This window comes from Rhincodon typus, chromosome 16, assembly GCF_021869965.1.
Source record: "Rhincodon typus isolate 14 chromosome 16, sRhiTyp1.1, whole genome shotgun sequence".
NCBI classification, from domain to species: domain Eukaryota; kingdom Metazoa; phylum Chordata; class Chondrichthyes; order Orectolobiformes; family Rhincodontidae; genus Rhincodon; species Rhincodon typus.
Window position 1 is genome coordinate 56,178,111 of NC_063347.1, and position 14,483 is coordinate 56,192,593.

The 14,483-nt window shown below is 39.4% G+C and overlaps 1 protein-coding gene across 1 annotated transcript in view; it reads right to left on the bottom strand.

Annotated features, from left to right (window-relative positions):
- Nucleotides 1-14,483, bottom strand: part of dnah1 (dynein, axonemal, heavy chain 1) — a 395,000-nt gene that overhangs the window by 10,954 nt on the left and 369,563 nt on the right. The window contains exon 77 of the mRNA XM_048606524.1: nt 6,796-7,002. Within this exon, the coding sequence (XP_048462481.1) occupies nt 6,796-7,002 (207 nt within the window). The remainder of the gene's footprint in view (nt 1-6,795; nt 7,003-14,483) is intronic.

Genomic DNA, 14,483 nt, shown 5'->3' on the forward strand with positions numbered 1-14,483 from the left:
GCAGTTACTTGCTAACACAAATGATTGTCCACCCAGGAAATTCCATGTCACTGGTCATGGGTTTTGTAGGTCTTTGCATGGCTCATGAGCTCAGTCCTTGAGGTGTATCTCCAACCACCCACTGGGCTGATGTTTCCAGATAGTGAAATTGGTCCTTGGCCTTTAGGTCATTGGCATTCCTTTTTCCAGTTCCTTTTCGCGTCCCTTTACACAGGAGTTTCCTCCACGTGGGTTTTTTCTGAATGCGGGTCTCCCATGTGTTAACATTGATGTTATAATTTTTGAAGGAAGCCTTCAGGGAATCTTTGAAACACTTCCTTTGTCCTCCTCTCATTTGAGTGCCTTTCTTAAGCTAGGCAAAGAAGATTTGCTTTGATAGTCGGAACCCAGTATCTTAAGCACGTGGCCAGCTCAGTGGAGTTGGTTTCAGATGATAATGGCCTTGATGCTGATCCTATTTGTTGCTTTGGGGTACTGATGTTAGTACACTTATCCTCTCAGGTGATGTGTAAAATCCCTCTCAAGCAACATTGATGGTACTTGAGGTGGCATCTATATATAATTGTCACAAAGTTGGGTAGAGGTATTTGTGGATTGGAAGACAGGATGGTAGAATCTGATGTTTATAAACTGATACAGGGGAAGAGTGAATAGTGCCTTTAAAAGATGATGTGTTTTTTCTAGGCTTGGAGATTTTAAAAAATGTGCAGGTGCATAGAGAGTTCCTGAAATTGAAACATTAGAAACCCAGGCAGTAGTCTTGTTTTATTAGCAAGGCAACCAGTTTGAATATCAATCAATTAAGTTAAACCAGGCACTTAGAGACTAAAAAAAAATTAAATTTAAATCTGATGGTTTTGACACAGGACCAATCCTATTGTAAGAAGTTGATAGGTCATCAAAGGTATAAAAGAAGAGGACATTCGAAAATTGGTGTGAGAGCAACTGCCATCTGTTAAGAGAATAGCTTTCAACAGCCATCAGCTCTAAAGAAAAAGAATGTCACTGGCTCTCACAGAAAACTCTAAGCTCTCAGAGGAAGCACGATCTAAATAAAGGTACTACAGCACTCTCAGCTAATATTCCTGACACGAAGTTGACAGAGAAAGGTGTTCCTGACTGGAGAACAGCAGAAAAGGCAAAGAACATTCCGGAAGACTTATCCTGGCTATGATTTTGAGAGACTAGATTTTAATTTATTTTCTTATTACTTTGGTTTATATAAGTGGGACTTGTATTTATTGGAACAGCATACCATTAGAATTTTGTTTTATTCCGGAATAGTTGGTAGTTAAGATGGAATTGTTTGGTGCGTTAATAGTTCTGTTAATTTGTTTACTGTTAGAGTTAGATGAATAAATTGTTATTGTTGATTACAAAGTGAGTATCAGGGATTTCTTTCATTTAACCACTCCTTTATAACATATTGGGGAGGTGAGAGGCGGTTTATACCACTTTTCATACTTCCTTTAACAGATTACAAGGCAAGGCGAGCTTCTCTGGGTGTTTTGGTTTTAGTTATCGTTGGTGGGTGTCAACCTCTGCTTTGTAAAATAATCAAGCTTCTGCAGCCATACAGAAAAGGTAGAAGGATGACTGCCTTATACACAAGGGTCTTGGTATCAACACGGATGTCACGGTTGTCAAAGATTCGCATCCAAGGGTGGCACTCGCAGATTGGATGTGACGGTGAATCTCCAGATCAGTGTCAGCCTTAGATGAGAGGCGTCTGGGAGGATTTCTCCTTTGGAGGGCTGGACTGGAACTTGACCTGGGAATGGGTCGGTAAAGGATTTAAATCCTCTTAAGGTTGAGGCTGAGAACAATTCTTCAATATGATTCTGTGAAGGCGTCAAGTGAAGCTTGAAGATTCTCTTCTCACAGAGCAGAGATAACATTGTTACTCACATACTGAAGTTCGACAACTGATGCTGGTGTCATTTCTTTCTTGGATTTCAATCAGTTGAGGTTGAAAAGTTTTCCATCCATCTCGTAGACAATGTCCACACCACTGAGAAGCTTGTTTTTGACAAAATGAAGAATGGAGAAAAGGGTGCGGGGGTGCTGACACCTCCCTGCCGGATTCCTGTCTTGACCTCAAAGGATTCTGTCACATTACTATTGGTGAGGACTGTCATCGACGTCATGTCATGGAGGAGATGGAGGATGTTGATGAATTTCACTAGACAGCCAGCCTTTGACAGGTTCTTCTATAGCACTTCCTGATTGACTTGACCAAGGCTTTTGACTCAGTCAATGAAAGCCATGTAGAGCAGTTGTTTTTGTTCCTGGTTTTCCTCTTGGAGTTGTTGAACAGTGAAAATCATGTTCATTGTTCCATGGCTTGATTGTAAGTCACACTGGCTTTCAGGAAGGATTTCCTCTGAGACAGGGAGAAGGTGCCTAACGAGGAATTTGGCAATGATTTTCCCAACGATGGATGGTAGGGAGATTCCTTAGTAGTTTCCACAGTCTACTTTATGTCCTTTCTTGTAGTCAGTGTGATGGCAGGGATTTATTTCTTCTTTATTCTAGATTCTCAGGAACAGTTGATGGAGAGTCCAAAGTCTAAGGATGTGTAGGTTAATTGGATTAGCCATGGGAAATGCAGGATTGCAGGGATAGGATAGTTGGGTGGGTCTGAGTAGGATGCTCTTTGGTGGGGCGGTATGGACTCAATGGGCCAAATGGCCTGCTTCCACACTGTAGGGATTCTATGATTCTATGAGAGGATGGCTAAGTTCTGCTCTTCCAAATTTGAAAATCTCCCCTGGAATTCCATCTACTCCTACAGCTTTCCAGTCTAATGGTGGCTTCAACTTGTGCCACACTAGGTGGGAATTTGGAGGATTTCCTCAAAAACATCTTCATCGATGTATGTATTGTGGTTTAGGAGTTCTTTGAAGCATTCTCTCTGTTGGAGGTTGATATTTTCTTTGTTTTCAACAGGGTGCCATCCTTACTCCACACAAGTTTGAGTACAGGGTGTTGGGTCTGTATATTGCCTTGGTGGCACTGAAGAAACTCCAGGTATTGTGCTTGTCAGAAAGGAGTTGCAGCTCCTTAGCTTTCTTGGTTCCACTCATTGCTTCTTGATTTCCCTAGTTCTTCTCTGTAACTCTGCCTTTGCTGTTTGATCAGTTTTCCTCTTTGCCTTGCTGGTGATGCTGTTTTGCCAGGTACAGACAGCTTTCTTCTTCTTCCTCTGACAGACGAGCTGAAGACAAGCTGAAAGATAAGTTTTGCTTTTTTGTGGGTCAAGAGGAGCTGGATTTTTCGTTCAGGCTTCACAACAGAAACTTCTGCCCCTGCAACATCTGACCTCCCATCTGGAGAACAGCTCCACCTCAAGCTCAGAGGTGATGGCACGGGATGTCGGTGGTAAGGATCTAGAGTCTGTGGATTTCCATTAGGGGATTATTTTTATTTCTACCCATTGTTTGCTGTCAAATAGTTCCCATCAGGATTATTGCACTTGAAAAGCAAACCATTAAAATTCATTTTTAAGCACAGTCATTCCATCTATATAAATGTTTTATACAATGGCAAATTTCTACAGCAAAAACATTTCTCCCATGTACCCATACCACGAGGTGAAAAAGCATCCTCATACTCTGAAATTGACAAAAGCACTGACCTACAATCTGCCAGTGCCCCTTACTTAGGATCTGAAGCAGAAGACAAGAAGCCTCAGTCTGGCATTTGTCCAACAGGTTTGAGGTTCTTTCAATTTGCATAGATGAGATTAGGGACAGCAGGGTGAGTAAGCAAATTGACTACACTCACAGTTTTGCATTGTTCTGTATAGCTGTAGTGGCTGGTGTTAGGGTTCAGAACATCTTTTCCCTGCTAGAGAGAAACTTGGAGGCGGGGTTGCCAGAGGGAGGAGTGGATTGGGGTGATCCAGTTATTGTGGTCGATTGTAGGAATCAATTACATAGATAGGATTGGAAAAGAGATTCTGTTTAGATGTATGAGTAGTTAGGGGATAATTAAAAAAAAATCAGAACCATAAAGGGAATAATTTCTGGATTATTATTACCTGATCCAAAAGTAAATTGGCATAGGGTCATTTAAGATAAGGGAGTTGAATGCATGACTCAATGATTGGGAGAATGAGTTTCAATTCATGGGGCACTGGGAAAAGTACAAGTTTTGTACAGTCTACCTGAATCACATTGGATCAATGTGCTAGCGAGTCATATACAAGGATGGAAAAGAAGGCTTTAAACTAAATAGTGGGCTGGGTGGAATCATGTGGGGTAAACTACAGGGAGAGTACAAGACCATCTAGCAAGATAGCAGTGAGAAGATGATGATCATGGCAGGATGGGATATAGCATACAAGTTTAAGCATGTGCCAACAATTAAGGCAAAAATAGGAAATAGACAAAATTAAAGGCTGCGGAACTGAAAGCATGTAACATATGTAGAAAAACCAATGAATTGGCAGCACACATAGAAATAAAATTGTATGCCCTGATAAGTGCTACAATAAGTGTGGCTGTCTGACCAAGCTGGGTCTGAATATTCAAGAACACTTGACAGTTTCAAAAGACAGGAAGCTAGGAAAGGTAGGTGGAGTAACTCTGTTAATGAGGATGACATTGACACAATAGGGAGGTGATCTTAGATCTAAAGATCAAGATGTAGAATAAACTTGGGTGGAGATAAGAAATAGTAAAATGAGAGGTCACTTTTGGCAGTATTTTATAGGATGCCTAATGATAACCACAGTATAGGATGGTATATAGAGGAAGAGATAAATGAAGTGCGTAAGAAAGGGACTAATACTCATGGATGATTTTAAGTTACAAATAGATTGATTGAATCAGTTATCAAAGGATGAGTTTATGGAATATCTTTGGTACAGATTCTCAGAGCAGCACCTTCTAGAGCCTACCAAAAGATTAATTAATGATACCAAAGTAAAGGAACCATTAGGTGTCAGTGATCATAACATGATTGAACTTTGCTCTCAGATTGAAGTTGGGGTCTAAGATGAATGTTTTAAACTTAAATAAAAGCAGCTACAAAAGGTATGAAGGCAGTACTTGATAAATTGAACTGGGCAATTAGTAAAATAGTAGGACAGTAGAATTGCAGTGGCAAACATTTTAAGGAAATTTTTCATAATTTTCAGCAAAAATGTATTCCAATGAGAGAGGATATAAGAAGGATGCACTATCTATAGCTAATGAAAGAAGTTAACGGTGGCATCAAATTGAAATTAAAAGGTTTTAATTCTATGAAAGTTAGTGGTATGTTTGGAAGGAGAATTTAGAGACTGAGAGAAAACAGCTGGAATATAAAAAAAAATTAGTAGGTGTTTCTACAAGCATTTCTACAAAGGAAAAGAGCAACTCAACTAAGATGGTCCTCGAGAAAGTAAATCTGAGGAATTAATAATTGGAAAATAAGGAATTGGTGGAATTGTTAAGCAGATATCTTGTGTCTATCTGCAATGTAGAAGATATAAATAACATTACAGAAAACTAGTAAATCAATATGTGAAAGGGAGAGAAGAACATAAAACACTTACAATCAGCATTTAGGAGAGTAAATTGTGAAGTGGAAGTAAAGAGTGAGCAAAGGGATATAGATTAAGTAGTGCGGTAAAGTTTGGCAGATGGAGTATATGTGGAAAGTGTGAATTTGTCCACTTTGGCAGGAGCAATAGGAAAGTAGTACAATATTTAAATGGAGAGAGATTGCAGTATGCTGCGGTCTAGAGGGATCTGGTATCCTATACATGAATCACTAAAGGTTAGTTTGCAGGTATAGCAAAGACCGGGAAGGCAAAATTTGTTTTATTCACCATGGGATGTGGACATTGCTAGCTGAAAGGGCAGTTATGAGTAAACCACACTGCTGTGGGTCTCAAGCTCACATAGACCAGGCAGGTAAGGATGGCAGAGTTTCTTCTGTAAGGGGCACCATTAGTGCATTAAATGGATTTTTATAACAATCAGCAGTGGTTGCATCAGACTAGCTTTTAATTCCAGATTGGTATTGAATTCAAATTTCACCATTTGCCATGGTATCTGCTCAAATGTATATTGATATGTTTAATTGGGTTTATTGATGCTTGAATTCAAGTCTACTACATAGGGGAGGTCCCAAGGTCTATCTGATCTATATTGACTTGATTCCAATGTTGTTTCGGGGTGATCTATCTGCCCAAATGTCTCTTTATATTATGCCATGTTTTACCTGATAAATGCCTGTGGATTGTGTTGGGATTTCAGTACCATATTACAAATGTAATATAATTATAAGTTTTTGTACTTATATTTTGTACCAGTATCATTGGGTAAGGAAATAGAAGATCATTAAAGTTTTCTGCTGGTGATACCAAATAGAATGATCAAATGTTTGATTAAAGAGATAGGTTTTAAGCAATGTGCTTAAGGGGGAAAGAGAAGTGAAAAGGCAGTTTGTTCAGGGAGGGAATTCCAGAGTGTCTAGACAACTGAAGCAATGATGAAGCAATTTAAAATTCAGAATGCTCCAGAGACTAGAACTAGATGAATGTAAATATCAGCAAGATATCATCAACTTGCTGCCAGGAAATTGACATTTCAGCTCCCATCTAATAAGTAACTCTGCAAGTCACATTTTTTTTGCCACAAATTTGTCTACTAACCTTCCAAGAGCATCTCATACTGATTGCTTTTGACATTTAGCATAGAAGACTGTTATTCCAACAATCAGAGTTGAGTCTGAGTTCAGATCTTAGTGGTGAAAGCCATATGTAATCGATGGTACTACGTAGTTCCTCTCCCTGTTCCTTACCTTAAAGTCAAACGATATTACGTCAATAGAGATAACTGACTGTCTTGCAAAGTTCTGGAGTGTTCCTGTTAGAAATGCTTGTGGGAAGAAAAATCCACTTATCCAGAAAGCAGCAGGAATGCCATCAGTAATCCATTTCATTAGGAAGTTGATTCGTTCAAGAAGATCCTGTACCCATGAGGCTAAGGGCTTCAGTGACGGATATGCCTAAAAAATACACAAACTGGGTATTAAGTGAAACTGATTGGATTTTTGACATTTATGCATCTTCTATATTAGGGTATTTTAAAGTAAGATTTCCTTTATGCATATTATCGGAGTTACTTATTTAAGGATAATAGGAAAAAAGTACAACACTTTTCATATTCTCAGGACATTGCAAAGTGCTTACAGAACTTAATTATTTTAGAAGTGTAGTCACTCTTGCTAATATAGAAAGTCCCACAAACATCAACGAGATAGTGACCAGATCATCTGTTTCATTGATTTTAGTTGAAGAATAAGTATAGGCCAGGACACCAGGGAGAAGTCCACTGCTCTTTTTGAATAGTGCTTTGAAACTTTTATTTCGATTGAAAACAAAGACAAATCTCAGTTTAGCACTTCACAGTAAAAAATGACACATCCAACATCGTAGTGTTTCCTCTGTAATATATTACAGTGCTGTCATGGTTTACGTGCTCAGTACCCAAGATCTTTGACACTGTCAACTGAGTTGCAACTCTGAAACCACAACTTGCACTTAGATTCGTTTATCACACATTATTATTTTAACAAATGCAATTGGAAATATAAAACAAACATTAGCTTGCCAGCGATCATCAGAAGAAAATTCTAAACAACATATTAACCTCCCAAATTGCTTTATAAGAGAAGTTTCAGAAAACAAATGACAATCAGCTAAATAAAAAGAAGTGTCAAGTGATAAAAGGTTTTTATAAAGATTTAAGGAGCCTCTAAAGAAAAAGACAGAGACAGACAGAATTAACATTTGAGTTGAATATGGTTAATCTTCAGAGAGAGGTTAAAAATTTTGAAGGAAATGCAGAGCTTAAGTTTCAGACTGCTGAAAACACAGCTGCTAATAAGGAGTAGTTTACTTAATGGAGGGAAAAGTCTATAAGAGATAGTGGCTTTAATTGTAATTCTAATACTCTATAACATATTTAGGTAAAAATGTATCTATTAAGTCTGGTGCTCCCAAATCCACTGGATATGATATTTTCAACTGGTCTTGGTAGAGGTCTGAATTTTTCTAAGTTTAGAACTAGGTATTCCTAATTTTTTGACTGCGGTGTTCCCAAATCTCTTGGTATGGGATTTCCAACTGCTACTAATATTATTGTTCTCAACTACTGTAGGTTGTGTGTCTCTGACTCTTTTTTTTAAACATTACTAACTACACTAGATCAGGTGTTCCTATTTATTCTAGGTGTGATGTTCCTAATTCCCATTGGAACTCTGTTACTGATTGTTCTAGGTATTGTATCTCTAGCTACATCTGTTTGTGCCTTACCAACTGCACTAAATTGCTTTTGCAGTTTATTTTTAAATATTGTCAGTGTGGTGTTTCTCACTGGCACATTAGCCTTATTGATTCAGTTTTACTGCACAGCATTTGAAACAAGTCATAGCCAAAGCGTGCACTTATGCATGGGCTGAAGCCACTGCATTCTGAATTAAGGCAGTAGCCACTCAGTCAAGTCCAGTCAGGAGGGATTCATCTTTAAGGTGGAAACTATGCTTAGTTTAGAATGATTCCTTCTCAATGCCTTCTATTTGTTCAAAGGTTATAAATCTATCATACATATGAATTCAGAGCAGAAGTAGGCTATTCTTCCCTTGAGCCTGCCCCGCCATTCAATAAGATCATGACTGATCTGTCTGTGTTTCAAATTTTGCATTCCCATCTACCCGGAATACCTTTGACTCCCCTGCCTAACAAGATTCTAGCTAAAGCGTAAACAGAAACTGTTGGGAGAACTCACCAGATATGGCAGCCTCTGTGGAGAGAAAGCAGAGTTAGCATTTCAAGTCCAGTGACCAAAGAAGGATCACTGGACTCAAAATAATGACTCTATTTCTCTCTCCACAGATGCTGCCAGACTTGCTGAGTTTCTCCAGCAATTTCTGTTTTTGTTTTGGATCTTCAGCATCCACGTTCTTTTGTTTTATTTAGAAATCTAGCTAACTCTTCCTTAAAAATATTCAATGACCCCAGCACCACCACCTGATGGGTCAGAGGGCTTCAAATCACAAAACCCTCAGAGGAAAAAAAATTCTCCTCACCTCTGTCCTAAAAGGGTGACCCCTATTTTTTAAAAAGATGCCCCTAGCTCTGGCCTTACCCAAAAGAGGAAATGTCCCTTTCCATGTTCACCTTATCATGACCTTTCAGGATCTTATATACTTCGATCAAGTCACCCCTTACTATTCTAAACTCTAATGGAAACATGCCCAGTGTGTCCAACTTTTCCTCTTGAGATAAGATAACCCACTGATTCCAGGTATCAATCAAGTGAACCTCCTTTGAACTCCAATAAGTTTACATTCTTCCTTAAATAAGGAGACCAAAAACTGTATTCAAGTTGTAGTTTCACCACAGCCCTGTATAAGACGTAACATGTTTACTTTTATATTCAATTTCTCTCATAATAAAGGATAGTATTCCTTTAGCCACCTTAATTACTTGCTGTACCTGAATATGAACTTCTTGTGACTCATGCACCTGAACACCTGGATCTCCCTGCATTTCAGAATTTTCCAGTTGTTCCCCATTTAAAAAACACTGTGCTTGTTTTTATTATTCCTGCCAAAGTGATCAAGTTTATTTTCCCACATTATACTCCATCCACCAGTTTTTTGTGCTGTCACTCAACCTTTTTAAGTCAGTCTTCAATCTCCTTATGTCCTGTTCTGATTTCCTATCTTTCCTATCTGCATCTAAAGCTACTTTGTTTTTGCTCCTCTCATTTAAGTCACCGATACAAATCATGAAAAGTTGAATTCCCAGCACTGACACATGAGGACTCCACTTTATCACATCCTGCCAATAAAAGAAACATTTATATACACCCTCTGCTAGCCAGTTAATCTTTTATCCATATTAGTACGTTACTCCTGCACCATGAACTCCCAGTCTGCACAACAACCTTTTGACGTGGCACCTCAGATGCATTTTGGAAGTCCAAGTACAATAGGTCAACACAGCTTCCCCTTTATCCATAACAACATTATTCCTTCAATGAACTCTAAAACATAGGTTAAACATAATATTCCGTTCAAAAAACCATGCTGACTCTTCCCAATTCTAACTGAAATGCTATAACATCCTTAATGACTGAATCAACACCTTTTTCACAACAGATGACAAATTAACTGGTCTATAGTTTCCTGTTTTCTGCCTCCCTCCCTTTTTTAATACAGAGTTATGTTTGCTACTCTCCAGTCTGGTAGAACCTTTCTAGAAACTGGAAGAGTTTGGAAAATTAATACCATTGAATCGTTAGTTTAACACCCTAGGATGAAGTCCATCAGGAGTTACAGAAAACAGAAACATTGCACTAGAATAGGAGTAGGGAGCTTGAATAAAGTTGGAGTTGAGGCATTGGTACAATAGTTAGAATCAATCCATAGCAGCATTAATTTATTCAATACTGCTCCCCTAGTAATTGTAATTCCACCAGGTTTCTCTTTCCTTTCTGATTGATTGTTTGACTTATTGTTGTTACATGTACCGAGATACAGTGAAAAATGTTGTGTTGTGTACTATACAGGCAGATTGTATCATACAAAGCGTATAAGGGTAGCAGAACAGAGTGTTACAGATTGCAGAACAGTGTTACAGTCGCAGAGAAGGTGCAGAGATAGAGAGAGATCAGAATTAATATTTGAAAGGTCCATTCAAAAGTCTGATAATAGCTGGGAAGAAGTTGTTCTTAATTCTATTTGTACATGCATTCAAACTTTTACATCTTCTGCCTGATAGAAGAGGATAGAAGACAAGATAACTGGGGCTGAGGGGTCTTTAATTATGTTGGTTGCTTTCCTGAGGGACATATAAATTGAGTCAATGGATGGAAGGCTAATTTGCATGATGAACTGGGCTGTGTTTATGACTCTGTAGTTTTTTGGTGTCTTGGGAAGAGCAGTTGCCAAACCATACTGTGATGCATCCAAATAGGATGCTTTCTATAGTGCATCTATAAAAATTGGTAAAAGTCCTTGTGCACATGTTGAATTTCCTTAGCCTTTTGAGGAAGTAGAGACCTTGTTGTGCTTTCTTAACTGTCGCGTTAATGTGGGTGGACCAGGGCAGATTGTTAATGATCATCACTCTCAGGAACTTGACCCTCTCGACCGTCTCCACCTCGGCACCATTGATGCAGACAGGGGTGTGTCCTCCAATCTGCTTCCTGAAGTCAAATATCAGCTCCTTCATTTTGCTGACATTGATGGAGAGACTGTTTTCTTTACACCATGCTGCTAAGCACTCAATCTCTTTCCTGTATTCTGTCTCATTGTTGTTTGAGATCCAACTTACCAATGGTGGTTTTGTCAGCAAACTTGTAAATGGAGTTGGGGCAGAATTTGTCTACACAGTCAAGGAGTGTACGTTACACAGTTTACAAGCAGAATAGTAGGGGACTGACTTGCATCCTTATGGGGCACCAGTGTTAAGGATTAAGATGGAGGAGGTGTTGTCTCTTATTCTTGCTGACTGCGATCTATGGGTCAGGAAGTCGAGGATCCAGTGACAAAGGAGGGATCCAAGACCTAGCTCTTGGAGTTTAGAGATGAGTTTATTTGGAATTATGGTGATGAAGGTGGAACTGTAGTCAGTAAGTAGGGGCCTGACATGGGTATCTTTGTTATCCAGATGTTCTAGGGATGAGTGTAGGGCCAAGGAAATGGCAGCTGCTCTGGACCTATTGCACTGGTAGGCGAATTGCAAAGGATCAAGTCAATTTAGTAGGCTGGAGTTGATGTGAGCCTCCTGATTTCTGCCTCCTGATTGACAGTTATTACCAGAATTGTACCCTCTACAGTGAAAACAGAAACACAATAGTTCATTTAATATGCCAGTTTCTTATTATCCACTATTAATTACTCATTCTCAGTCTTTAGAAGACCAACACTCATTGTACTTATTCTTTTCCTGTTTAATTACTTCTGGGATACTGTTGCTGTCATTTTTTACATTTTTAGCTAGCTTCCTCGCATATTCAATTTCTTCTGCTTAATCTTTTAGTCATTCTCCATCATTCTGTATATTCTGTTAAATTATCTGACCTGCCACTCAACTTTGCACAATTTTGATATGTACTTAATTCCATTGAAATGAGGTCTGAGGTCCAATACCTCAAGTACCTCGGGCTACATTGTTCAGATAGAGTCATAGAGTTGTACAACACGTAAACAGACCCTTCGGTCAAACTCATCCATGCCAATCAGATATCCTAAATTAATCTAGTTTCATTTGCCAGCATTTGGGCCATATCCCTGTAAACTCTTCCTATTCATGTAGCCATCCAGATTCCTTTTAAATGTTATATTTGTACCAGCCTCCACCATTTCCTCTGGCAGCTCTGTGTAAAAAAGTTGCCCTTTAGGTACCTTTTATATCTTTCCCCTCTCCCCTTATATGTATGCCATCTAGTTGAGGACTCCACTACCCTGGGAAAAAGACCTTGGCTATTCACCCTATCCATGTCCCTCATGATTTTATAAGGTCACTCCTAAACCTCCCATACTCCAGAGAAAATATGCCCCAGCCTATTCAGCCTCTCCCTATAGTCAAACCCTTCAACCCTCCCAACATCCTTGTAGATCTTTTCTGCACCCTTTCAAGTATAACAACATCTTTCCTATAGCAGGGCGACCAGAATTGAATGCAGTATTCCAAAAGTGGCCTAACCAACCTACAGGTGCAACATGACATCTCGACTCCTACATTCAATGCATTAACCAATAAAGGCAAGTGTGCCAAATGCCGCCTTCACTACCCTGTCTAGCTGTGACTCCACTTTCAAAGAACTATGAACCTGCAGCCCAAAGTCTTTTTGTTCAGCAACACTCCCAAGGACCCTACCATTCAGTGTATAAGTCCTGTCCTATTTGCTTTACCAAAATGCAACAACTCACATTTATCTAAATTAAAGTCCATCTGCCACTCATCGGCCATTCTGATCATGTTCCCGTTGTACTTGAGATACTACCTTCATCTGTCCACTACACCACCAATTTTAGTGTCATCTGCAAACTTACTAAACATTCCTCCTTTACTCACATCCAAAACATTTATATAAATGACAAATAGCAGTGGACCCAGCACTGATCCTTACGGCACACAGCTGATCACTGACCTCCAGTCCGAAAAACAACTCTTCACCTTCACCCTCTGTCTCCTACCTTCAAACCAATTTTGTCTCCAACTGGTTAGCTCTCCCTGGATTCCATGTGCTCTAACCTTGCTAACCAGTCTACCGTGTAGAACTTTGTCAAATTTATCAACTCTTCAAAAAATTCAATCAAGTTGTGAGACACGATTTTTTTTCCTTTATTCATTCACAGGATGAGGGCATCGCTGGTGAGGCAGCATTTATTGCCCATCCCTAATTGTCCACAGGGCAGTTAAGAGTCAACCACATTGCTGTGGGTCTGGAGTCACATGTACGCCAGACCAGGTAAGGATGGCAGTTTCCTTCCCTAAAGGACCTTAGTGAACCAGATGGGTTTTTCCGTCTATCGACGATGGATTTGTGGTCATCATTAGATTCTTAATTCCAGATATTGATTGAATTCAAATTCCACCATATGCTATGGCGGGATTCGAACCTGAGTCCCCAGAACATTATCTGGGTCTCTGGATTAACAGTCCAGCAATAATACCACTAGGCCATTGCCTTCCCATAAAATTTCCCATGCACAAAGCCATGTTGACTATCCCTAATCAGTCCTTGCCTTTCCAAATACATATAGATCCTGTCCCTCAGAATCCCGTCCAATAATTTACCCACCACTGACATCAGGCTCACCAGTCTATAGTTCCCTGGCTTTTTCTTACTACCTTTCTTAAATAATGGCACTACAGTAGCAACTCTCCAGTCTTCTAGCTACAGATGAAGTGCCATTGATGATAGAAATATCTCGGCAAGGGGCCCAGCAATCACTTACCACAATTCCCACAAAGTTCTGGGATACACCTGATCAGGTCCCAGGGATTTATCCACCTTTATGCATTTTAAGACGTCCAGCACCACCACCTCTGTGATACGGGCACTTTTCAAGATATCATTGTTTATTTCTCCAAATTCTCTAGCTTCCATATCCTTCTCCACAGTAAATACTGACGCAAAATACTTGTTTAGTATTTAGCATTTAGTACACCCATCTCCTGCAGTTCCACACATAGACAGCCTTTTTGATCTTTAAGGCACCCTATTCTCTCCCTTGTTACTCTTTTGCCTTTAATGTATTTGTAGAATCTCTTTGGATTCTCCTTAACCCTATTTGCCAAATCTATCTCATGTCTGCTTTTTGCTGTCCTGATTTCTCTCTTGAGCGTACTCCTACTGCCCTTATACTCTTTTAGGGATTCACTCGATCCCAACTGTCTAAGCCTGACATATTGAGATGTAAAGCTGGATGAACACAGCAGGCCAAGCAGCATCAGAGGAGCAGGAAGG